Below are 24707 nucleotides of genomic sequence, written 5' to 3' on the forward strand. Positions count from 1 at the left end.
ACAACAGACAGGGTAAAAATAAAATAAAACTTAGCTTGCTCTGCTGCAATGCTCCTGGACAGCAGAGATAGCCACTTGACAACAGCAAACAACTGAAGCACCACAGAACTCAGCTCCTGAACTCCAGCTTGGTTGGTCTACCAAGAGCAAGTGTATAACCAACAGTGATCTCCAGCACCTGCACTCCTTTTATAGGAAGGAGGGGGAGAAGTCACCACCTGCATAAATAATCACATGCAGTTTCCATGCAGTAATCCCGGTGGCCACCGGGGGCAAAAACTCATATTAACCCCGATGACCGAAAAAGGAAAAAAAGTTTAGATATGAGGAGATCCAGATCTGACAGATCCAAAAAATGGATCATGACACATAGCATGTGGCAGTCCCCATAGCTTCCATAAATAGCTGGACAACCCCTTAGGTACCGCCCACGGACAGTGCCAGCAGGATTTCCGTCAATGGTATGCCAGGTGCCCCACCGTTTGCTGAACGCCCTTCCCTCCGCGACCGTGCCCCCAGGCACCCAGCAACTACCCCATATTGAGCCCCAGCCCTGAATATTATGCGTCTGGCCACGGCCCGCACTCTCTGCCGGGGGCCGCTATGTTTTCCAGTGACCCTGATGTCATTGGCCCGCACCTGGCCACATCACCCAGGCATGCCTGCGGCCCCTCCATGCATCCCCGATGCATCTCCTGCATTTCCTGCCGGCCGCTCTCCACAGGTCACGACTTCTGGCCCCACGGCAAGCATGCCGGTCTCCCCGGATGTGCATAAGGCCAGGTCCAAGGAGAGCCACCGCAAGCCTTGGCACATCCCCAGGACATGGACACAGCCACCATACTTACCCGCACCCGGCGAAGGACCATGCCGCAAGCAAGCTCTCCCTGCCGGAGGCTGCTTCCTCTGCTGCCACCTCCGCACACAGTGTCCCTGTGGTGCGGCGCTTCTGGCACCCTGGACAGACTGTGGAAGGGGACCCCCATTACCTGAGTCGGCCTGCCGGGTCCAGGAAAATCTTTAGTCTTCTACCTCTTCTTAAAGGTATGTCTGTAGAAGTTTCCCCGTCAGGGACAGGAAACCAAATGATGCGGAGAGAGGTATTGCCCTTTTATGTCTGTAGGTTTCCTGTCCCTGAAGGGCGGATCCCTTCTCTCATGGTGCTGTCATGGGAGACTGAATAAAAACTAGCTATACCAAATTACAATTCTGGTAGAAACATTACAATGGACAATTACTTCACTAATGTTGAACTGGGCAATTGTTTGCTTGAAAAAGATCTTACAGTTGATGGTACTATGAAGCCATAGCGAAGAGATATTCCTCCGGTGATGAAGCACAATCCACAATGAGCACTTTATGATAATGTCTTTGGTTTTCAGCAACAAAGGTATCTTACAAAGTGAAGAAGGAAAAATCTGTTATATTACTCAGTACCATTCATCATGATTCCAGTTTTGACAGCAATGACAGGAAACAGAAACAAGAAATCATCCTGCACTAAAATAAAACTAAAGGAGGTGTGCACAAAATGGATGAAATGGTTGGAGAATATTCATGCAAGAGGCAAACAAAACGTTGGCCTGTAGTCATATTTTCAAATATACTTGATGTATCAGCCCTTAATTCCTACATTATTTATACTGAAACTCAAGGAGATGCCTATTCTTGAAGGACCTTTGCCATGAACTTGTAATGCCTCACATGTTGCAGCGAAGCAACATAAAAAGCAAAAGCAAACTAGAGAAACTATGAAACGGTGTGGCGTTCTTTTTCAGGCAATTCCACAGCCAGGATAAAGAAAACAAAAGTGTTGTTTTATTTGTCCAACAAACAAAGACAGGAAAACTGAGCATTACTGTACCAATTGTGGAGAAAATGTCTGTGAAGAACATACTTCAGAAAAGATAACATGTCTAAATTGTGCGGAAGATCAATAAAATTGTAAAGAAAAAGTTGGAAAAGAAATGTAGCTGCAGCTAGTTTACTTCAACATTTCTATACCCTTGTTTGTGTGTTTTTCATATCTTGGAAATTTGATAAAAAAATTGTTAAATGATAAAAAGGATTCAACACATAGAATGCATGATGCAGGCCTTTTAGGCCCATGTACTTACCTTTTTGGTGCTTTCTGCAAACAATTACATAAACAATGTTGTGCATTTTTCATATTTTACTTTGCAATTTTGAAATAAACTTGTAAAAGTTATTTGAGTTCCTCCATATGATTTGCACAAGGCCAGGATACGTGAAAGTGTATATTTCAGAAGTCACGCATTTTAGGGTTAAACATGTTATGCCATTTTCACTTATTCTGCCTTTTATTTTGTGTGATCAGGGAAAAAAATACAATTGCTATCAGGAACCTGTGAAAATATTAATAAAAATCACAATTTTGGCAAGATAGCTATATGCCAATTATTGATCTCTGAAATAAGCAGACACATGGGAAAAAAGGTTTACAAAAAGTACTGCACCTTACCTTGTGTTTAGATGTGTCCCAATTGTGAACAAGCCGAGCAGGTATAATGAAGCCATCATCCACATGGCACGAGCCACAATAATACCACCCGCTATAACTGCACACCTTGGCCTTTTCATTACAAAGCCCAATTGGCCTCTGGCAACCTGCAAAAGGTAGAAGAGATACACTAATATATGATAGACCATTCATTTACGAGAAGGAATTTGCCATCATTCCCAGGTAAGTTAAAGCATTTAAAAAAATCCTTGCTTTTGCTTGAAAACTTGTACTTTTAACCCCTTTCTGACATTGGACGTACTATTCCGTCCATGTGCCCTGTGACTTAATGCCCATGGATGGAGTAGTACACCATACACGATCAGCAGAGCTCATGGGGGGAGAGCGGCTGATTGCGGCAGAATGTCAGCTGATTCTCTCAGCTAACACCCGGCACTTTATCACCCGTAACATTGCGATCAAATACTGACAACCCCTTTGGATCGGAGCCCCCGCAGCATGATCGTTGCCATGGTAACAAGACGTTGTCATCGTGACATCCGGGTTAGCAGAGCTGAGAGACATCCTGGGGTGTGTTAGTGTTAAGGGGGTTTTACACTAAGCGATATCGCTAGCAATATCGCTAAAACGTCACTGGTTTTGTGACGTTATAGCGATATTGCTAGTGATATCACTATGTGTGATACTTACCAACGACCGGCTCCCCCGCTGTCCATCGCTGATCGCGCGAGAATGTCCGGCTCCATTTCTCGTCGGGCGCTTCCTGCTGAGACTTCCTGCTGTGACGACGAGCGACGCTGGACGCGGGCGGGAGGACGCAGGATCGCTGTGTGTGAATGGTAAGTATCGTGTGCTGCGTCGCTGCTGCATCGCTGTGAGATCTTTCTGTATGAAAGCTCACTAGCGATCATTTAGCGATGCACCAGCGATCCTGACCGGGTCGGATCGCTGGTTGGATCGCTGGTGCATCGCTAAATGTAAAAGGGCCTTTAGGTTTGTGATTAGGGTTAGGGTTGGAATTAGGGTTAGGCGTGTGTTGGGGTTAGGATTGGAGTTAGAATTGGGAGGTTTTCACTGTTTAGGCACATTAGGGGCTCTCCAAAAGTGACATGAGTCTGATCTCAATACCAGCCAATTCTGAGTTGAAAAAGTCAAACGGTGCTCCTTCCCTTCTGAGCTCTGCATTGCTCCCAAACAGTGGTATACCCCCTCATATGGGATATCAACATACTCAGGACAAATTGCACAACCATTGGTTTTCAATTTCTCCTGTTACCCTTGGGAAAATAAAAAATTGGGGGCGAATAGATTATTTTTGTGAAAAAAATGAAGATTTTTTATCTTTACGGCTCTACATTATAAACTTCTGTGAAGCACTTGGGGTTCAAAGTGCCCACCACACATCTAGATAAATTCCTTAAGGGGTCTACTTTCCAAAATGGTGTCACTTGTGAGGGGTTTCTACTGTTTAGGCACATCAGGGGCTCTCCAAATGCGACAATCTCAATTCCAACCAATCAAACGGAGCTCCTTCCCTTCCGAGCTCTTCCATGCACTCAAACAGTGGTTTACCTGCATATATGGGGTATCAGCGTACTCAGGACAAATAGTACAACAACTTTTGGGGTCCAATTTCTCCTGTTACCCTTGGTATGATAAAAAAAATGAATCTGAAGTAAATTTTTGGTGAAAAGTTAAATGTTCATTTTTTTTAAAACACTCCAAAAATTCCTGTGAAGCACCTGAAGGGTTAATAAACTTCTTGAATGTGGTTTTGAGCACCTTGAGGGGTGCAGTTTTTAGAATGGTGTCACTTTTGGCTATTTTCTATCATATAAACTGCTCAAATTAACTTCAAATGTGATGTGGTCCCTAAAAAAAATGGTGTTGTAAAAATGAGAAATCGCTGGTCAACTTTTAACCCTTATAACTTCCTAACAAAAGGAATTTTGGTTCCAAAATCGTGCTGATGTAAAGTAGACATGTGGGAAATGTTATTTATTAACTATTTTGTGTGATATATTTCTCTGTTTTAAGGCCATGCAAAATTCAAAGTTGGAAAAAGTCAAAATTTTCAAAATTGTTGCCAAATTTCCGTTTTTTCATAAATAAACGCAAGTCATATCAAAGAAATTTTACCACTATCATGACGTACAATATGTCAGAATCACCGGGATCCATGGAAGCGTTCCAGAGTTATTACCTCATAAAGGGACAGTGGTCAGAATTGTAAAAAATGGCCTGATCATTAACATGCAAAGCACCCTTGGGGTAAAGGGGTTAGTGTAATTTATTGTTGATTTAAGGAAAGCATTTACAGTATGTATAGATCAGTACAGTGTAATAAAGCTCACCCAACGAAAGATAGGTGCATGTAGTCTCTTTAAAGTTTATTGAAAAATTAAACAATTTAACCCCTTAATGACCTCAGCTTTTTTCGGTTTTGCGTTTTCGTTTTTCGCTCCCCTTTTTACCAGAACCATAAGTTTTTTAGGGCTTATTTTTTTGCGGGACGAGTTGTACTTTTGAAAGACAGCATTGGTTTTAGCTAGAGTTGAGCGACTTTTCGTTTTTTAGGGTCGAGTTTCGTTTCGTGAAACCCGACTTTTCCAAAAGTCGGGTCGAGCAAGATTGGCCGATTATAGGGAAAAGTCGGGGTCGTCCCGAAACACGAAAACCAATGTAATCAATGGGGAATAAAAGTCGGCAGTGAGAGGAGGACAGGAAACACACCTACAGTGCTCATTTGAATGCCAAAAGCATCAATTCTTCTTACTTAAGCTTGTCAACCTTAATTAACTTCATAATACAAGTTACGCACTGAAAAATGGGGGTTATTTGGCTAAAGTTGTGCAGGGGTAGGGCTGGCTCCAGGTTTTCATGTGCCCTGGGCGAAAGAGCGCCCCTTTAACTCATACCACAACTCATCATGCTCCGATACGGCAGAGAAATAGCGGTATAGTGCAATGAAAAATACTTCACTTTTTACATCTCATGACGAGGCCCATCTATTTCTCCACACAGAATCATTGGTCCCATATAATGTTTGAAACAGTATATGATGAGCTCCACATAATGCTACAGTATATGTTGGTCCCCATGGATGAAGCTCCACTGTCTTATGGGCCCAAATAATGCTCCAAACATAATGGGCCCCATTTCTAATGCTCTAGTGTATAATGGGCCCTGTAAATGCTGCTCCAGTGTCTGATGTCCACCTTTGGAATGTTCCAGTGTATGGTGGGCCCCATCTATCATTCTCCAGAGTATAGTGCTCCCCAAAAATTGCTGTCCCAACATTGAAAACAATCAAATAAGTCTCCTCGCTAGGGAATCCCTGTACTAGTCTGGACTCCTCGTCGTCTCCATCTTCCATCTCACTGCACAGTATTTCAACCTTGCAAGTGCTGTAATCCTGAGCAAGCAGGGGGGGGCCACTCGTTGGCGACGGCACTGGCACAGGGCCCCTGATAGTACGGTGGTGTGTCTGATGGCGGGTGGGCCGAACCTGCACTTTCATCTGCAGCTTCCTCTTTGTCACCATGTAAGATGGAACTGTGTATGGGAAGGGTAACCTGAGTTTCATCAGGGTCAGATTCAGGCCGTGTAGCGTGCGAGGGGAATGTAGTGGTCTGGGTCAATGTACCAGCAGATTCATCGAGCAGTGGCTGGGCATCAGCGCACTTGTGTCGCCCCCAGGAGTACGGTCGCCACAGTGGCATTACCTTCCTCCTAGGGAGTGTGATGTCATGCTTGGGAGCAACGAAGGATCTCTCTAGAAGGTTAACTGATTGGGCGGCGTTATTCCCACGAGTCATGACCCTCCAAACAGCGTTCATGAAGGCAAAGTGTTTGTTTTACGTGGGCAGTATGGTTGCAAAGCTGAACCTTAAAGGAATGTCCAGAAGGGGACCACCAGGAGTGGAGCCTACGGCTACATTCGACTCCACCTGGGAAACCTCAACCATGCCAGCTACAGAACAGATGCACACATTGCAAGCTTAATTCCGTTAACGAACGAGACTCTGTCATGCCCCGTGGTCCGAATCCGGCTTACTAGTGGTCCGAATCACGTGTCCCACGTGAGGCTCTGGCACATGAGATTGGCCAATAACTGGTGTGTCATGCCCTTACATGTCCGTGGCTGCACGTGCGCTACACTGAAAAGGCCAGCGTTTGTCGCTTACAGGTGCAGATAACCCGCTGAACAACGTTAGTGATTGGGATCACTGATTACAATTATTACCCGCGAACGATGATTTCCCAGTAAGTGCAGGTCAACCGCAGTTCCGGAATTAGGCCTAACCGTCATTCCTGAAAAAATGAAAAACTTACGTGTGCAAACCACAGGTGCTGTAGCTTGCTTAACAGCTCGCCAGCCGTTCTCACGCCCAGTATGGATTACACGTGATTGCACAAAGGTGAGAAAGGGTACCGTATCCCCGGATAACATGTATGGATAGCGTACACATTCAAAATATATGTCTATACATCAGGAGGCAGGCTCAGACGGTGTTAGGCCCAGTATGGCTTGCACGTGATTGCACAAAGGTGAGAAAGGGTACCGTATCCCCGGATAACATGTATGGATAGCGTACACATTCAAAATATATGTCTATACATCAGGAGGCAGGCTCAGACGGTGTTAGGCCCAGTATGGATTGCACGTGATTGCACAAAGGTGAGAAAGGGTACCGTATCCCTGGATAACATGTATGGATAGCGTACACATTCAAAATATATGTCTATACATCAGGAGGCAGGCTCAGACGGTGTTAGGCCCAGTATGGATTACACGTGATTGCACAAAGGTGAGAAAGGGTACCGTATCCCCGGATAACATGTATGGATAGCGTACACATTCAAAATATATGTCTATACATCAGGAGGCAAGCTCAGACGGTGTTAGGCCCAGTATGGATTGTACGTGATTGCACAAAGGTGAGAAAGGGAACCGTCTCTCAGGATAACATGTATGGATAGCGTACACATTCAAAATATATGTCTATACATCAGGAGGCAGGCTCAGACGGTGTTAGGCCCAGTATGGATTACACGTGATTGCACAAAGGTGAGAAAGGGTACCGTATCCCCGGAAAACATGTATGGATAGCGTACACATTCAAAATATATGTCTATACATCAGGAGGCAGGCTCAGACGGTGTTAGGCCCAGTATGGATTGCACGTGATTGCACAAAGGTGAGAAAGGGTACCGTATCCCAGGATAACATGTATGGATAGCGTACACATTCAAAATATATGTCTATACATCAGGAGGCAGGCTCAGACGGTGTTAGGCCCAGTATGGATTACACGTGATTGCACAAAGGTGAGAAAGGGTACCGTATCCCCGGAAAACATGTATGGAGAGCGTACACATTCAAAATATATGTCTATACATCAGGAGGCAGGCTCAGACGGTGTTAGGCCCAGTATGGATTGCACGTGATTGCACAAAGGTGAGAAAGGGTACCGTATCCCAGGATAACATGTATGGATAGCGTACACATTCAAAATATATGTCTATACATCAGGAGGCAGGCTCAGACGGTGTCAGGCACAGTATGGATTTGACGGCCCAGACTACACAGCGGAGGAGCAGGGAGAGGTAAAGATTGCAAATGCTGGGGCCCTGCCCAAGCAAGGGGGGCCCACTCATGGGCGTCGGTACTGGCACTGGGCCCCTCATAGTATGGCGGTGTGTCTGACGGCGGGTGTGCACCACCACCGTCAGAGACACTTGATTGCACTATGAGGGACCCTGTGCCAGTGCCCGCGCCCAAGAGTCGGCCTACCCACCTGTCCAGGGCAACGGCACTTGCACGGTGTCGTGCACTAGGTGGTGACCCCGGCCATGGGGGGGAGGCAGCACAGTTAAGGATTTTTCGAAAGTGGCATATGTTGATGTTGGACATTCAGCTGATGCAAAAGGCGAAATAGGTCAAGTCCCAGGAAGAGGTGGACCAAAGCAAGCCATTTTTCTGTCACCCTATGTGTCATCAGGGGAAGGTGGGACAAAATCCTTGGAAACCCATGCATGGTTCATTTTAATGAAGGTTAGATCATCCACATTTTGGGTTGACAGACGGGTCCTTTTCTGTCAGGATTGATCCAGCTGCACTGAAGACTCTTTCCGATAGCACACTTGCAGCTGGGCAAGCGAGCTCCTGTAAGGCATATTGTGCCAATTCAGGCCAGGTGTCCAGTTTAGCGGCCCAATAGTCAAAGGGGAATGACCTGTGTGGGAGAACATCGATATGGGAGGAAAAGTAGTTTGTAACCATAGTTGACAACTGCTGTCTCCTGTCACTTTCCATCGATGCAGTATTACCAGTTGTGTGAGCGGTACTTGAAAAATCAGTCCACAACATTGTCATGAAACCCCTGTCTCCAACGCCACTTCTGCTGTGTGCACCATGAACACCTCTGCCAAGCTGCCCCCGGCCCGTACGGCTCGTGTGAGAACCATCACTGCTGCTGTGTGCTGGGAATGCCTCAACAACCGATTTACCAGAGTTGCTTGTTTATTAGCCAATATTAGGTCAAGGTTCTCCTGTGGCATGATGTTTTGTAATTTGCCTTTATAGCGTGGATCCAGGATGCTGGCCAACCAGTAGTCGTCATCGTTCATCATTTTGGCAATGCGGGGGTCCCTTTTTAGGATATGCAAGGCATAATCTGACATGTGGGCCAATGTTCCCGGTGTCAATGATGCACTGCGAGTGCTGGGTGGAGGAGCACTTTCTGGCAAATCCACATCCCTCCAGTCACGCACAAACCCTGTACCAGACCTTGCCACGCCAACATTTTCACTTGCCCCACGAGATGCATCCTCCTCCCCTAAGTAATCATCCCCATCATCATCCTCCTCCTCCTCTTCTTCCTCCACCTCGTCCAGGAGAGGTCCCTGAGCAGACAATGGCTGAATGTCATCAAGGATTCCCTCCTCCTCTTCCTCCTCATCAACATTGGCTGCAGACGCCTGCTCCTTAAGGTGCATCAAAGTTTGCATGAGCAGACGCATAAGTGGGATGCTCATGCTTAGGATGGCGTCGTCTGCGCTTACCAGCCGTGTGCATTCCTCAAAACACTGAAGGACTTTACAGAGGTCTTTCAGCTTCGACCACTGCACACCTGTCAACTCCATGTCTGCTCTCAAAGTGCCTGGCCGTGTATCCTCCCACAAATGCATTATGGCCTGCCTCTGCTAGCACAGCCGCTCCACCATGTGCAGGGTGGAGTTCCACCTTGTTGCAATGTCGATAATGAGGCGGTGGTTGGGAAGGTGGAGCAATCGCTGCAGCTTCTGCATACGAACGGCGTGTACAGGCGACCGGCGGATGTGCGCGCACAGTCTTCGCACCTTCTGGAGCAGGGCTGTTAACTCTGGATAATTTTTGAGGAAGCACTGCACCACCAGGTTCAAGGTGTGAGCCAAGCAAGGTATGTGGCTGAGTTTTGAAAGGGCTATGGCTGCCACAAAATTACGGCCGTTATCACTAACTACCTTGCCTGCCTCAAATGTACACTGCCCAGCCATGACTCAGTTTGTCGCTTCAAGTACTTGGCCAGCACCTCGGCCGTGTGTCTGTCGCCCAAACACATCATCTGCAACACAGCCTGCTGTCGCTTTCCACTAGCTGCTCGATAGGGGGACACCTCATGTGCAACAGTGGCAGCTGCAGATGGAGTGCTCGTACGACTGCGCTCTGTGGACGAGCTTTCGCTTCTGGAGGAGGAGGAGGAGGGTCGAACGCCTACAGCCAACTGTTTCCTATACCGTGGGCTAGGCAGCACTGTCCCACCACCGCTGTCCCCTGTGGACCCTGCATCCACCACATTAACCCAGTGCGCAGTGATGGACACGTAACGGCCCTGGCCATGCCGACTGGACCATGCATCAGTTGTGAGGTGCACCTTTCCACTCACTGACTGCTTGAGTGCATGGACAATGTGGTCTTTTACATGATGGTGGAGGGCTGGCATGGCTTTGCGAGAGAAGAAGCGGCGACTGGGTAGGTCATAGCGTGGTACTGCATAGGCCATGAGTTCGCGGAAAGCTGCGCTTTCCACAAACCGATAGGGCATCATCTCAAACGAGATTAGTTTGGCAATGTGGGCGTTCAAACCCAGTGTACGCGGATGAGAGACTGAGTACTTTCTTGACCTACTCATAGTGTCTGGGAGGGTGAGCTGGACTTGAGAGCTGCATATGGTGGAAGTAGCGGTGGACAGGGCGGACTGAGAGAGGGTTGATAATGGTGATGGAGTTGGTGTTCTTTCTGATGGCTTAGATTCAGTATTTTGTTGATATAACAGTGGGATTCCCTGACTGCTGTGGCCTTGCAACGACACCTCAACATTTGCTGCTGTGCTAACCGGTGGGCTTACAGTGGGGGAAACAATGTAGCGTTGTTGACTACCTTCGTTGTGATCAGTTGCACATGTGGCACTTGAGGTTTGGTGTTGTGTCCACGCTTGCAAGTGCATGCTGGTTAAATGTCTAAGCATGCAACTGGTATTCAAATTTTTCAGATTTTTCCCTCGGCTAAAGGTCTTTGCGCACTTCTTACAGATAACCTTGGCCTGATCATGAGGATTTTGTTCAAAAAAGTGCCACACTGCACTCTTCCTACTTTGGCAGACATTTTGCGGCCTAGCACGCTGTGATCTTTTGACCCTCTGGACAAGCTGTCCAGCAACTCTTTTGATTTTTGGAACCTGTCTTTGGAGTGCTCCGGGCCTGCCAGATAACAGCTGTTGTGATGTCTGCTGTGGATGCTCCTCCTCATCTGAGCTATTGGAAGCAGCACCCTCTTCCCCAATGGATGCCAATCTGGGTCAACAACTGGGTCATCCATCACCTCCTCTTCAATGTCATGTGCACCTTCCTCTGTGTCACCGTGTATGGTGGTATAGTGTGCGGGAAGGGGCACCTGAGTCTCATCAGGGTCAGAATCTGGCTCTGTACACTGCAAGGACAATGTAGTGCTCTGAGTGAATGTACCAGCAGAATCATCTATCAGTGGCTGTGCATCAGTGCACTCCATGTCAGATTCATCTTGGCCTGGGTAATTCACCATTTCACTTGATAATCCAGGCATGGTATGTGAAAACAGCTCCATGGAGTAATCAGTAGTATGGCCTGCATCATCCTTCAATCTTGGTTGGGGTGAAGGACACAAGGAAAGGTGTGGTTCATGAACATGAGCCTCCAATGACGACTCAGTGCTTTTATTTTTTACAACTTCAGAAGAGGAGGAGATAGAGCTGGAGGCTGAGTCAGCAATGTAAGACAAAACTTTTTCCTGAAGCTCTGGCTTTAAAAGCGGTTTGCCAACTCCTAGAAAACTAAGCCTTCGAGGCCTTGTGGAGCCAGACGATGACGCAGGCTCAACACCTCCTGCATTCGGTCCTATTTTGCTTTTGCCACTACCATCAGATCCACCACCAACACCATCATTACCAGCTGCCAACCCCCGACCAATTCCACGGCCTCTTCCACCAGCCTTCCTCATTTTTGGTAGAAATGTAGACAAAATCCAACAAACTATATAGTAATGTAAAACAAGGTACAAGGTGGCTATAGGACAGGGGAGATTTTGAATTTCTGCAGACACTTGTGGACACTGGACACTTTTGGATTGTGTGAGGCCCACTGAATATCACAGCGCTATGTCACTGGCTCGATGTCGCAGGTGTGAAAAATGTCACTAGAGGATAAGGGAGATTTTGAATTTCTGCACACACTAATGGACACTGGACACTTTTGGATTGTGTGAGGCCCACTGAATATCAGAGCGCTATGTCACAGGCTCGATGGCACAGGTGTGAAAAAAGTGACTACAGGATAAGGGAGATTTTGAATTTCTGCACACACTAGTGGACACTGGACACTTTTGGATTGTGTGAGGCCCACTGAATATCAGAGCGCTATGTCACAGGCTCGATGGCACAAGTGTGAAAAAAGTGACTACAGGATAAGGGAGATTTTGAATTTCTGCACACACTAGTGGACACTGGACACTTTTGGATTGTGTGAAGCCCACTGAATATCAGAGCACTATGTCACAGGCTCGATGGCACAGGTGTGAAAAAGTGACTACAGGATAAGGGAGATTTTGAATTTCTGCACACACTAGTGGACAATGGACACTTTTGGATTGTGTGAGGCCCACTGAATATCAGAGCGCTATGTCACAGGCTCGATGGCACAGGTGTGAAAAAAGTGACTACAGGATAAGGGAGATTTTGAATTTCTGCACACACTAGTGGACACTGGACACTTTTGGATTGTGTGAGGCCCACTGAATATCAGAGCGCTATGTCACAGGCTCGATGGCACAGGTGTGAAAAAAGTGACTACAGGATAAGGGAGATTTTGAATTTCTGCACACACTAGTGGACACTGGACACTTTTGGATTGTGTGAGGCCCACTGAATATCAGAGCGCTATGTCACAGGCTCGATGGCACAGGTGTGAAAAAAGTGACTACAGGATAAGGGAGATTTTGAATTTCTGCACACACTAGTGGACACTGGACACTTTTGGATTGTGTGAGGCCCACTTTATATCAGAGCGCTATGGCTCGATGGCACAGGTGTGAAAAAAGTGACTACAGGATAAGGGAGATTTTGAATTTCTGCACACACTAGTGGACACTGGACACTTTTGGATTGCGTGAGGCCCACTGAATATCAGAGCGCTATGTCACAGGCTCGATGGCACAGGTGTGAAAAAAGTGACTACAGGATAAGGGAGATTTTGAATTTCTGCACACACTAGTGGACACTGGACACTTTTGGATTGTGTGAGGCCCACTGAATATCAGAGCGCTATGTCACAGGCTCGATGGCACAGGTGTGAAAAAAGTGACTACAGGATAAGGGAGATTTTGAATTTCTGCACACACTAGTGGACACTGGACACTTTTGGATTGTGTGAGGCCCACTGAATATCAGAGCGCTATGTCACAGGCTCGATGGCACAGGTGTGAAAAAAGTGACTACAGGATAAGGGAGATTTTGAATTTCTGCACACACTAGTGGACACTGGACACTTTTGGATTGTGTGAGGCCCACTGAATATCACAGCGCTATGTCACAGGCTCGATGGCACAGGTGTGAAAAAAGTGACTACAGGATAAGGGAGATTTTGAATTTCTGCACACACTAGTGGACACTGGACACTTTTGGATTGTGTGAGGCCCACTGAATATCAGAGCGCTATGTCACAGGCTCGATGGCACAGGTGTGAAAAAAGTGACTACAGGATAAGGGAGATTTTGAATTTCTGCACACACTAGTGGACACTGGACACTTTTGGATTGTGTGAGGCCCACTGAATATCAGAGCGCTATGTCACAGGCTCGATGGCACAGGTGTGAAAAAAGTGACTACAGGATAAGGGAGATTTTGAATTTCTGCACACACTAGTGGACACTGGACACTTTTGGATTGTGTGAGGCCCACTGAATATCAGAGCGCTATGTCACAGGCTCGATGGCACAGGTGTGAAAAAAGTGACTACAGGATAAGGGAGATTTTGAATTTCTGCACACACTAGTGGACACTGGACACTTTTGGATTGTGTGAGGCCCACTGAATATCAGAGCGCTATGTCACAGGCTCGATGGCACAGGTGTGAAAAAAGTGACTACAGGATAAGGGAGATTTTGAATTTCTGCACACACTAGTGGACACTGGACACTTTTGGATTGTGTGAGGCCCACTGAATATCAGAGCGCTATGTCACAGTCAGAAATTAGCTAGTGTATCACAAACTACAAGGTGTATGTAGAATTGGGCAGAATAGGAATCTCCCTAGAGTGTTGGTCTGTAAGAACGGAACAAGTCCTCCACTTATCCTTCCACAGTGACACACAGATAGCTTCACTGTGGCCGTGATAACAGCCATTACACGGTACTGAGAGCAGCGTGCACGTACACGGCTGTCCGGTGTACGTAAAATTGTCAAGCTCCGTGTTTTTTAAGTATACGGACTGACACACGCTGTCTCTCTATAGTTTTGAATGTGATCAAACAGCAAATATATTTAACTGTTTGAAAGCTAGGCAAAACTAGTAGGTGCAGGTCTGTAAGAACGGAACATGTCCTCGACTTATTCTCACAGAGTGACACACAGGTAGCTCCACTGTGGCTGTGATAACAGCCGTTACACGGCACTGTGTGAGGAGCGTACACCGCTGTATGGTGTGAAAAAATGCACGCTCAGTACCTCAGCAGGACAAAAAAAAAATTGGGATTGCTTTTAAAAAAGCAGTTTGCAGAGCAGTGGGTAAACAGCAATGTAGCTGTCAGGAAGCCTTAGAAGGCAGCCTAACAACCAACACCGCTGATCCACCACAATATAGCCTCCCCTTGCACTGCACACACAGTGACTGGTGTGTCATACTGGCAAAATCACTAGCAGCAGAAGCAGTTTTTTTTTCTTCTTCCCTGCCTAACGCTCTCCCTACAGAATCAGCAACCTCTCCCTATGCTAAGATCGGCAGAAGTAAGATGGCGGTCGGTGTGCACGCCCTTTTATAACCCCTGTGACGCCCACCAAAGCAAGCCAATCACTTGCATGCCCTTCTGAAAGATGGTGGTGACCCCTGCCTATGTCATCACGTTGCCCACAGTGTCCGTGGATCCTGATTGGCTGAAAAAGAGCGCAAAACAAACTTTTGAAACGCGACTTTGGCGCGTAAGTCGCCGACCTCGTGGCCGACCTCATCCTAGGGTCGGGTTTCGTTTCATGAAACCCGACTTTGCCAAAAGTCGGCGACTTTTGAAATTTTTCGACCCGTTTCGCTCAACTCTAGTTTTAGCATGTCATGTACTTGAAACTCGAAAACTGGAAAAAAATTCCAAGTGCGGTGAAATTGCAAACAAAATGCAATCTCACACGTTGTTTGGCTTTTTTGCTAGGTTCACTAAATGCTAAAACTAACCTGCTATTATGATTCTCCAGGTGATTAACAGTTCATGGACACCAAACATGTCTAGGTTCTTTTTTATTTAAGTGGTGAAAAAAAATTCCAAAGTTTGCAAAAAATAATAATTGTGCCACAGCGATCTGTGATGTGTCAGATCAGCGATCTCACACGTGAAAGTGATGTCCCACCTGGGACAGTGTAATTAAGTTAAAAAAAAGTGTAAAAATAATTTATAAAAAAATCGCTAAAAAAAATATATATATATTCCCTAATAAATTCATTTTTTGGAAATAAAAAAAAAAACAACAAAAGTACACATATTTAGTATCGCCGCGTCCGTAACGACCCACCCTATAAAACTGTCCCATTAGTTAACCCCTTTAGTGAACCCCTTAAAAAATAAAAATAAAAAACAAAGCAAAAAATAATGCTTTATTATCATACCGCCGAACAAAAAGTGCAATAACGCGCAATAAAAAAAAGACGGATATAAATAACCATGGTACCACTGAAAACGTCATCTTGTCCCGCTAAAAACGATCTGCTACACAGCGTCATCAGCGAAAAAATATAAAAGTTATAGCTCGCAGAATAAAGTGAGGCAAAAATAATTATTTTTTATATAAAATTGCTTTCATTGCATAAAAGCGCCAAAACATAAAAAAAGACATAAATGAGGTATCGCTGTAATCATACTGACCAAAGAATAAAACCGCCTTATCAATTTTACCGCACGCAGAATGGTGTAAAAGCACCCCCCAAAAGAAATTCATGAAATGCTGTTTTTTGTTCATTCTGCGTCCCAAAGATCAGAATAAAAAGCGATCAAAAAATTTTGCTTGCCCGAAAATGGTACCAATAAAAACGTCAACTTGTCCCGCAAAAAAAAAAGACCTCACATGACTCGGTGGGTCAAAATATGGAAAAATTATAGCTCTCAAAATGTGGTGATGAAAAAACTATTTTTACAATAAAAAGCGTCTTTAAGGCTATATGCCCACGTAGCATTTTAAAACGCACAGTGAAAACTGGACTCCTTCCCAGAAATCGCGCGTTTTTTTCCACACGATTTTACCGCGATTATGTTCGTGATTTTGCCGCGATTTTCTCAAGCACTTTCCAAGCGATTTGAAGCATCTCTTGAAAAGTGATTGACAGGTTGGTTACACTCGTCAAACATAGTGTTTGACAAGTGCGAGCAGCTTTTTACTATTGAGGTCGCCTATGCGGCCTCAAGAGTAAAAGATAGAGTGTTAAAAATGATAAAAAAAAATCAAAAAATCAGGGTATATTTACCTTCCGACGTCCCGCGCTGCCATCCCGGGCCACAGCGTTCCCAGCGATGTCTTGCGAGACCTGTGATGACGTTGGTCTCACGTTACTATAGCGATCTTGCGAGACCGCTAGAGTCACGCGAGACAATGTCATCACAGGACCTTGCCGCAAGGCATTACTGGGAACGCTGTGGCCCAGGATGGCAGCGCGGGACGTCGGAAGGTCAATATATACCCCGATTTTTTATTTTTTATTCTTTTTTTTACAGGTGTATGGTACGCAGGGCCTGGAGGACAGTCTCCTCTCCTCCACACCATGGGTACCAACCGCACATGAGACGCTTAACTTCACGGATGGTGGGCATAGCCACATGCGGGAAGTAAGCGATTCTCATGCATTCCTATGGGTGCGGAATTGCGGCAATTCTTGCGATGCGATTACGCCACGGAAAAAAGCGCAGCATTAGCACAGCATGTGCGGAATGCCATAGGAATGCATGGGGGCGGTCTGTACAGGATTTTTAAACGTTTTCGCAGCATTTTCGCACCGAAAATCGCGGCAAAAACGCTTAAAAATCGCTACGTGGGCACACAGCCTTAGCGTGTGACAGCTGCCAAACATAAAAACCTGCCATAAATAGTAAATCAAACCCCTTTTTATCACCCCTTTAGTTAGGGAAAAATAATAAAATTTAAAAAATGTATTTATTTCCATTTTCTCATTAGGGTTAGGGTTAGGGCTAGGGTTAGGGCTGAGATTAGGGTTAGGGGTGTGATGGGGCTAGGGTTGGAGTTAGAATTGGGGGGTTTCCACTGTTTGGGCACATCAGGTGCTCTCCAAACGCAACATGGTGTCTGATCTCAATTCCAGCCAATTCTACGTTGAAAAATTCAAATGGTGCTCCTTCCCTTCCAAGCTCTGCCATGTGCCCAAACAGTGTTTTACCCCTATATGTGGGGTATCAGCCTACTCAGGACAAATAGCAAAACAACTTTTGGGGTCCAATTTCTCCTGTTACCCTTGGGAAAATAAAAAAATTGGGGACTAAAAGATCATGTTTGTGGTAAAAATATGATTTTTTTATTTTCACGACCGGGCGTTATAAACTTCTGTGAAGCACTGGGGGGTTCAAAGTTCTCACCACACATCTAGAAAAGTTCCATAGGGGGTCTAGTTTCCAAAACGGGGTCACTTGCGGGGGGTTTCCACTGTTTAGGTACCTCAGGGGCTATCCAAAGGCAACATGACACCCGCAGACCATTCCATCAAAGTCTGCATTCCAAAACGTCACTACTTCTCTTACAAGCCCAGAAGCGTGCCCATACAGTAGTTTTCTCCCACATATGGGGTATCAGCATACTCAGGACAAATTGGACAACAACATTGGGGTCTAATTTCTCCTGCCACCCTTGAGAAAATAAAAAATTGGGACTAAAAGATCATGTTTGTGGAAAAATATGATTTTTCTATTTTCACACCCGGGCGTTATAAACTTATAAACTAAAATGGTTTGGACCGTGAAGAAGGCGGATTAGGCCGCCGAAACGGGTAGTCCCAATTGCGCTCATTTCTGCCATGTACTTTGGTTTCTGATTCTTGTGGATCGTTTTTATACCTTGTTGAAGAAATAAAGAAAAGCAACATTTTACTCCAATCCTGGTTTGCTGAGTTCTTGCTGGATTTCCTTTTGTTCTCCTATTGAAGGATCTACTCCTAATCCAGTACGTGCAGGTACTTGATTACCAGATGAAAGACCCATGAGTCTCATTGCTGCAGCTGGGCACTGACACACATACTCTATAAACTAAAATCGTGTCATTTCTGGGGGATTTTCACTGTTTTCGCACATCAGGGGCTTTCCAAATGCGACATGGCGTCCGATCTCAATTCCAGCCATAAAAGTCAAATGGCGCTGCTTCCCTTCTGAGCTCTGCCATGCGCTTAAATAGTGGTTTACCCCAACATATGGAGTATCAGCGTACTCAGGACAAATTGCACAAAAACATTTGGGGTCCCGTTACCCTTGGAAAAATAGAAAAATAAAAATTGAGGGTGAAAAGATCATTTTTGTGGAAAAAATATGATTTTTCAATTGTACGGCTGTACGTTATAAACTTCTGTGAAGCCCTTGGGGGTTCAAAGTTCTTACCACCCATCTAGATAAGTTCCTTGGGGGGTCTAGTTTCCAAAATGGTGTCATTTGTGGGGGGTTTCCACTGTTTTGGCACATCAGGTTCTTTCCAAACGCGACATGGCGTCCGATCTGAATTCCAGCAAATTTTGCATTGAAAAAGTCAAACGGCGCTCCTTCCCTTCTGAGCTCTGCCATGCGCCGAAACAGTGGTTCCCCCCCACATATCAGTTATCATCGTACTCAGGACAAATTGCACAATAACTTTTGAAGTTCAATTTCTCCTGATAACCTTGGTAAAAAAAAAAAATTGAACCTGAATTAATTTTTTTGTGAAAAAAAGTTAAATGTTCATTTTTTTAAACATTCAAAAAATTCCTGTGAAGCACCTGAACAGTTAATAAACTAACTGAATGTGGTGGTTTGAGCACCTTGAGGGATGCAGTTTTTAGAATGGTGTCACTTTTGGGTATTTTCTATCATATAGACCCCTCCAAGTAACTTCAAATGTGATGTGGTCCGTAAAAATAAAATGGTGTTGCAAAAATAAGAAATTGCTGGTCAAATTTAACCCTTATAACTTCCTAACACAAAAAAATTTTGGTTCCAAAATTGTGCTGATGTAAAGTAAACATGTCAGAATCAGTGGGATCCATGGAAGCATTTCAGAGTTATTACCTCACAAAGGGACAGTGGACAGAATTGTAAAAATTTGCCCCATCATGAACGTGCAAGCCACCCTTGGGGGTAATGGGGTTAAAGGTAATCTATCACCTAATTTTTCCCCTGAGATGCAGCCACCACCATCAGGGGCTTATCTACAGCATTCCAATAATAACCTAGAACAATGTGGTAAGGGAAGCAAAAGGTCAGAAAAAGTCATACACCTGACAAATGCTATTGAGAACTCTGGTATTAGAAGTGGGAGGAAAGAACAAAGACAAAAAAATCTAAATAATAAAAATATTGGAGAAAGGGAAAACAACCACAAACTAAAATGTTTCTATACTAATGCACAAAGCAGGGGCAACAAACAAGGAGAACTGGAACTACTAACACAGGAAAAGAAATATGATGTCATTGGCATCAATGAAACTTGGTGGGACAATACACATGATTGGAATACAAGGCTAGAAGGATACAACTTATTTGCAAGAAACAGACTTGATAAACGAGGAGGAGGTGTCGCATTGTATGTTAGAAATGCGTTTATCTGCACAGAGAATGAAGCTTCAGAGACTGGGAGTTCTGTGGAAACTGTTTGGGTAAGAATACAAGGCCAGAACAACGGAAAGGACACCATTGTAGGCATTTCCTACAGGTCGCCTGTGCAAACTGAAGATATGGATGAACTCTTTATGCATCAAATGGCCAAGTTCTCCAAAAAATATGACATAGTTGTCATTGGAGATTTCAACTATCCAGACATTTATGGGAATCTCTCTCAGGCAAAACTAACAGGTCAAGGAAATTCTTATCCTCTCTTGCTGACAACTTTATCTTCCAAAAGGTAGTGGAGAAAGCAAGGGGATCTGATACCTTGGATCTAATCCTCATAAACAGTGAGGAAATGGTTGAGGAGCTAAGAGTGGCTGGGACCCTAGGAGTTAGCGACCATGCTATTTTAGAATTTTGGATAACTAGAGGCACAAGACCTGTGAAGACTCAAATGTCAAGGTTAGATTTCAGAAAGGCAGATTTTAAGGGATTCAGAAAGAGAATTGGACAGATCCAGTGGCTGGATATCCTTAAGGACAAGAATGTCCAGGAAGGATTTGGAAATCTTGAAAAATGAAATTCTCAAAACACAATTGTCAACAATTCCAAAAAGAGGGAATAGGAAGCATTTAAGGAAACCAGGATGGATGAACACAGAACTTAAGCACATGCTAAAAAGGAAGAAATAAATGTTTATAAAATGGAAAGAGGGAGGCATATCTAAAGAAGAATATAATGCTGTCTGCAGAACCTGCAGGGCACGAATCAGATTAGTAAAGCTGATAATAAATTGAGGCTTGCAAGAGACGTCAAAAGTAATAAAAAAAGGATTTTGGGGATATGTCAAAAGGAAAAGAAAAGTCAAAGATGCTATAGGATTTTTACAGGATGAAAATGATGAAATAGTAAGACAGGATGTTGAGAAGGCCGAACTTTTAAATTCCTATTTTGCATCTGTTTTCTCTCAGAAAGGAAATGTAACATCAACTGTTCTATTAAGGGAATAGAAGAATCCAGGATATCTATAAACAGAAAGATAGTGAGGAAACACTTAGCAAACCTAAATGAATTCAAGTCTCCAGGTCCAGATGAATTACACCCCAGAGTACTGAAGGAGATAGCAGAAGAAATTTTGAACCACTCTCCATAATCTTTGAAAATTCTTGAAGAACAGAAGTCCCAGAAGACTGGAGAATAGCAAATGTTGTTCCTATCTTCAAAAATGGGAAGAAGGTGGACCCAGGCAACTATAGGTCAGTGAGTCTGACTTCTATACCAGGAAAGATGTAACGAATGGAAGCAGAGGCAGAGATGGAGAAGTTCACATTCGTTTTTTATTTTTAAAGTGGAACCTCGTCCCGGGGGGCTCCAAAGGGGGCGTGACTAGTGAGCCCTGGTACCCATAGTAAAGCCCCTCAGACAGGACCAGAAAGGAATTCCCAGAGGACACAGGTGATACCTCCAGTTAGACCCTGGACACGTGGCAGCTGTCCCAGCGGCACCAAAAGGGATAACAGAAATGACAGCAGAGTCCATAATGAGACAGGTCCTGGATCCGGGTAGTTGGTAAGTGCTGATGACAGTGACCTTGACACAGTCCTTGGACTCATTTTTCCCTTCACCATTGAGGTCTGATGAACTCCCTCCTCTAGTGAAGGAAGGTAGTGAGACTGATTACCAAACACCTGGGCAGCTAGATGATGACTGGGTGGCTGGAATTGAGGACTGGAAGCAGACGCTGCCGACGCCCTTCTTCCTGGCTGGTGAATTTCCTGCTGGATTCTTGGAGACCAGTCTGATTCCTGCATCTCAAAGCTAAGTTTTTCTGCTCTGCTTTGTACTCTTCAGTTTTGTTTTGCCTTGTTTTTTGGGAGTTCTGCCATCCCCGGCCGGGGGTGAGCTGAATTCCATTTTTGTCTCTTATCTGTTGATCTTTTGCTCTGTCTTCAGAATATACCTGAGTACTGATATAGTCTTTTGAAGCCAAGCAACTTCAGTGCCTGTTTTTCCTATCAGTCGGTTGGCTCATTTTGATAGGGTTTTTGCGGATGGCAGACAGCAGCTTTCCTATCCTGTCCTATGCAGTTAGCTTGGGCCCCATCATTTGCTCAACCTATCTTTCTATCTGTGTTAGTGTTTTCATCTTGCTTCACCGTCATTATATGTTGGGGGCTGCCTATTGCTTTGGGGTCTGCTCTGGGGCAGTTTAGCTTTTCCCCTTTCTGTCTTTAGGCTATGTAGTTCTCCGGCTGTGATCGAGGGGTCTAGGGCACCGTAGGAACCCCCCACGGCTACTGCTAGTTGTTGTGGATTGGTTCAGGGGTCTGCAATCCGATAGCTGCCAACCTCTCTGGTTTTTATGGACTTAGCTTGTATTTTGTTTTTTCCTCCTTCGGTGACTCATCATAACAGAATCACCAGCCATACCGCAGATCCTAGGGTACTCAATAGCAGGAGAGAATTGTAAGGAAAAGGAAAAAAATAAAAAGTGTCAGAATTTTTTTTTTTTTGTGTGCATATTTTTTCCTCTATATCTCTGAGGCTGTAGGAGGAATTTTTCTCTCAATGGAGATGAAGCAATTGTCTGATCGTGTGGAGCAGCTCGCTGCTGAAGTGCGGGGAATTTCTGCCTATCTTGCTCATTCACATGCTGCTGAACCAAAGATTCCTGCTCCTGATGTGTTTTTTGGGGATCGGTCTAAATTCTTGAATTTCAAGAATAATTGTAAATTATTTTTTGCCTTGAAGCCTAACTCGTCGGGGAACTCCGCGCAGCAGGTTAAAATTGTCATCTCTTTGCTGCGCGGCGATCCACAGGATTGGGCGTTTTCTTTGAAACCTGATGATCCTATTCTGAATAATGTGAACGCATTTTTTCAAGCCTTGGGGTTGTTGTATGATGAACCTAATGCTATTGATCAGGCTGAAAAGACCCTGTTGGCATTAAGCCAGGGTCGGGATTCGGCAGAGTTGTACTGTCAAAAATTCCAAAAGTGGGCGGTCCTTACTACCTGGAATGATGGTGCCTTGGCAGCCTTCTTCCGGAAGGGTTTGTCAGAAACTGTAAAAGATACTATGGTGGGATTTCCTGTTCCCTCTGGTCTTCATGATTCTATGTCATTAGCCATTCAGGTGGATCGGCGTTTATGTGAACGCAAAACTACACGAGAAATGTTGCCACCTGTTGAACAAATGTCTGAACCTATGCAATGTGATAGAGTTTTGTCTAGGGCGCAACGTCAGGAGTTTAGAAGGCTTAGTAAGCTGTGTTTTTTTTGTGGAGATGCCTCGCATATTATTTCTGTCTGCCCTAAACGAGAGAAATGTTGTGCACACACATTTTCTGTGGGTGGTGTTCAACCTAAGTTGAATTACTCAATTACTCTGATCTGTTCCCTGTCCACATTTTCCGCCAAGGCTTTTGTGGATTCAGGAGCAGCTCTGAACCTGATGGACTTGGGATTTTGCTAAACGTTGTGGATTTCCTATGACACCTCTGCGGACGCCTATCCTTTTGAGGGGTATTGATGCTACTCCTTTGGCGAAGAATAAACCTCAGTTTTGGACCCAGGTGGTAAGGTAATGAGGGTCGCCCCAGACCATCAAGAAAATTGCAGATTTTTGGTGTTGCATAATTTGCATGATACCATTGTTCTGGGGTTTCCCTGGTTGCAAATCCATAATCCAGTTCTGGATTGGAAATCTTAGTCTGTGGTGAGTTGGGGTTGTTGGTGTGCCCTTAGTGATGCTCCTGTTTTCTCCACCTCTCCCCAGTCACATGATGTTCCTGACTATTTGGCTGACTTTTATGATGTATTTAGTGAGAATGAGTCTGCGTCTTTGCCTCCTCATAGGAGTTATGACTGTGCAATTGAGCTGAACCCGGGGTGTAAATTCCCCAAGGGTCGGCTTTTCAATTTATCTGTACTCGAGCACGAGGCTATGCGATCCTATATTAAGGAGGCATTGGAGAAGGGTCATATTAGACCATCCTCTTCACCCTTAGGTGCTGTTTTTTTTTTTCGTGGCTAAAAAGGATGGTTCATTAAGGCCTTGTATTGACTATCGTGCCCTCAACAAAATTACTGTTAAATATCAGTATCCGTTACCCCTGATTTCTGATCTATTCTCCAGAGTTAAAGGTGCTTGCTGGTTTACCAAGCTTGACCTCAGGGGGGCGTATAATCTTATTCGCATTAAGCATGGGGATGAATGGAAGACGGCGTTTAATACTCCGGAGGGACATTTTGAGTACCTGGTGATGCCTTTTGGGCTCACTAATGCCTCTTCTGTCTTCCAGTGCTTCATGAACGATATATTCCGAGACTTTGTGGATACATTTTTGATTATCTATCTGGATGATATTTTGATCTTCTCCAAAAATTGGGACTCTCATGTGGAACATGTTCGGACTGTGTTCCGGATTTTGAGGGAGAATTCCCTGTATGTCAAGGGATCGAAATGCCTTTTTGGGGTACAGAGGATTTCATTTTTGGGACTTATTTTGTCTCCGTCAACTATTGAAATGGACCCGGCCAAGGTACAGGCCATTTATGATTGGGTTCAGCCCACTTCTTTGAAGGCCCTCCAGAAGTTTTTGGGTTTTGCTAATTTTTATCAGAAATTCATAGCTAATTTTTCTGGTATTGCCAAGCCAT

General features: G+C 44.8%; 1 protein-coding gene across 3 annotated transcripts in view; it reads right to left on the minus strand.

Moving 5' to 3' along the window:
• PLEKHM3 (pleckstrin homology domain containing M3) overlaps positions 1-24707 on the minus strand; it is a 1535517-nt gene that overhangs the window by 847429 nt on the left and 663381 nt on the right. For all 3 annotated transcript variants that reach the window (XM_073552250.1, XM_073552252.1, XM_073552251.1), the window contains exon 4: positions 2483-2628. In XM_073552250.1, the coding sequence (XP_073408351.1) occupies positions 2483-2628 (146 nt within the window). The remainder of the gene's footprint in view (positions 1-2482; positions 2629-24707) is intronic.

This window comes from Dendrobates tinctorius, unplaced genomic scaffold (genome assembly GCF_039654945.1).
Source record: "Dendrobates tinctorius isolate UK_male_01 unplaced genomic scaffold, ASM3965494v1 ptg000188l, whole genome shotgun sequence".
Classification (NCBI taxonomy): Eukaryota; Metazoa; Chordata; class Amphibia; order Anura; family Dendrobatidae; genus Dendrobates; species Dendrobates tinctorius.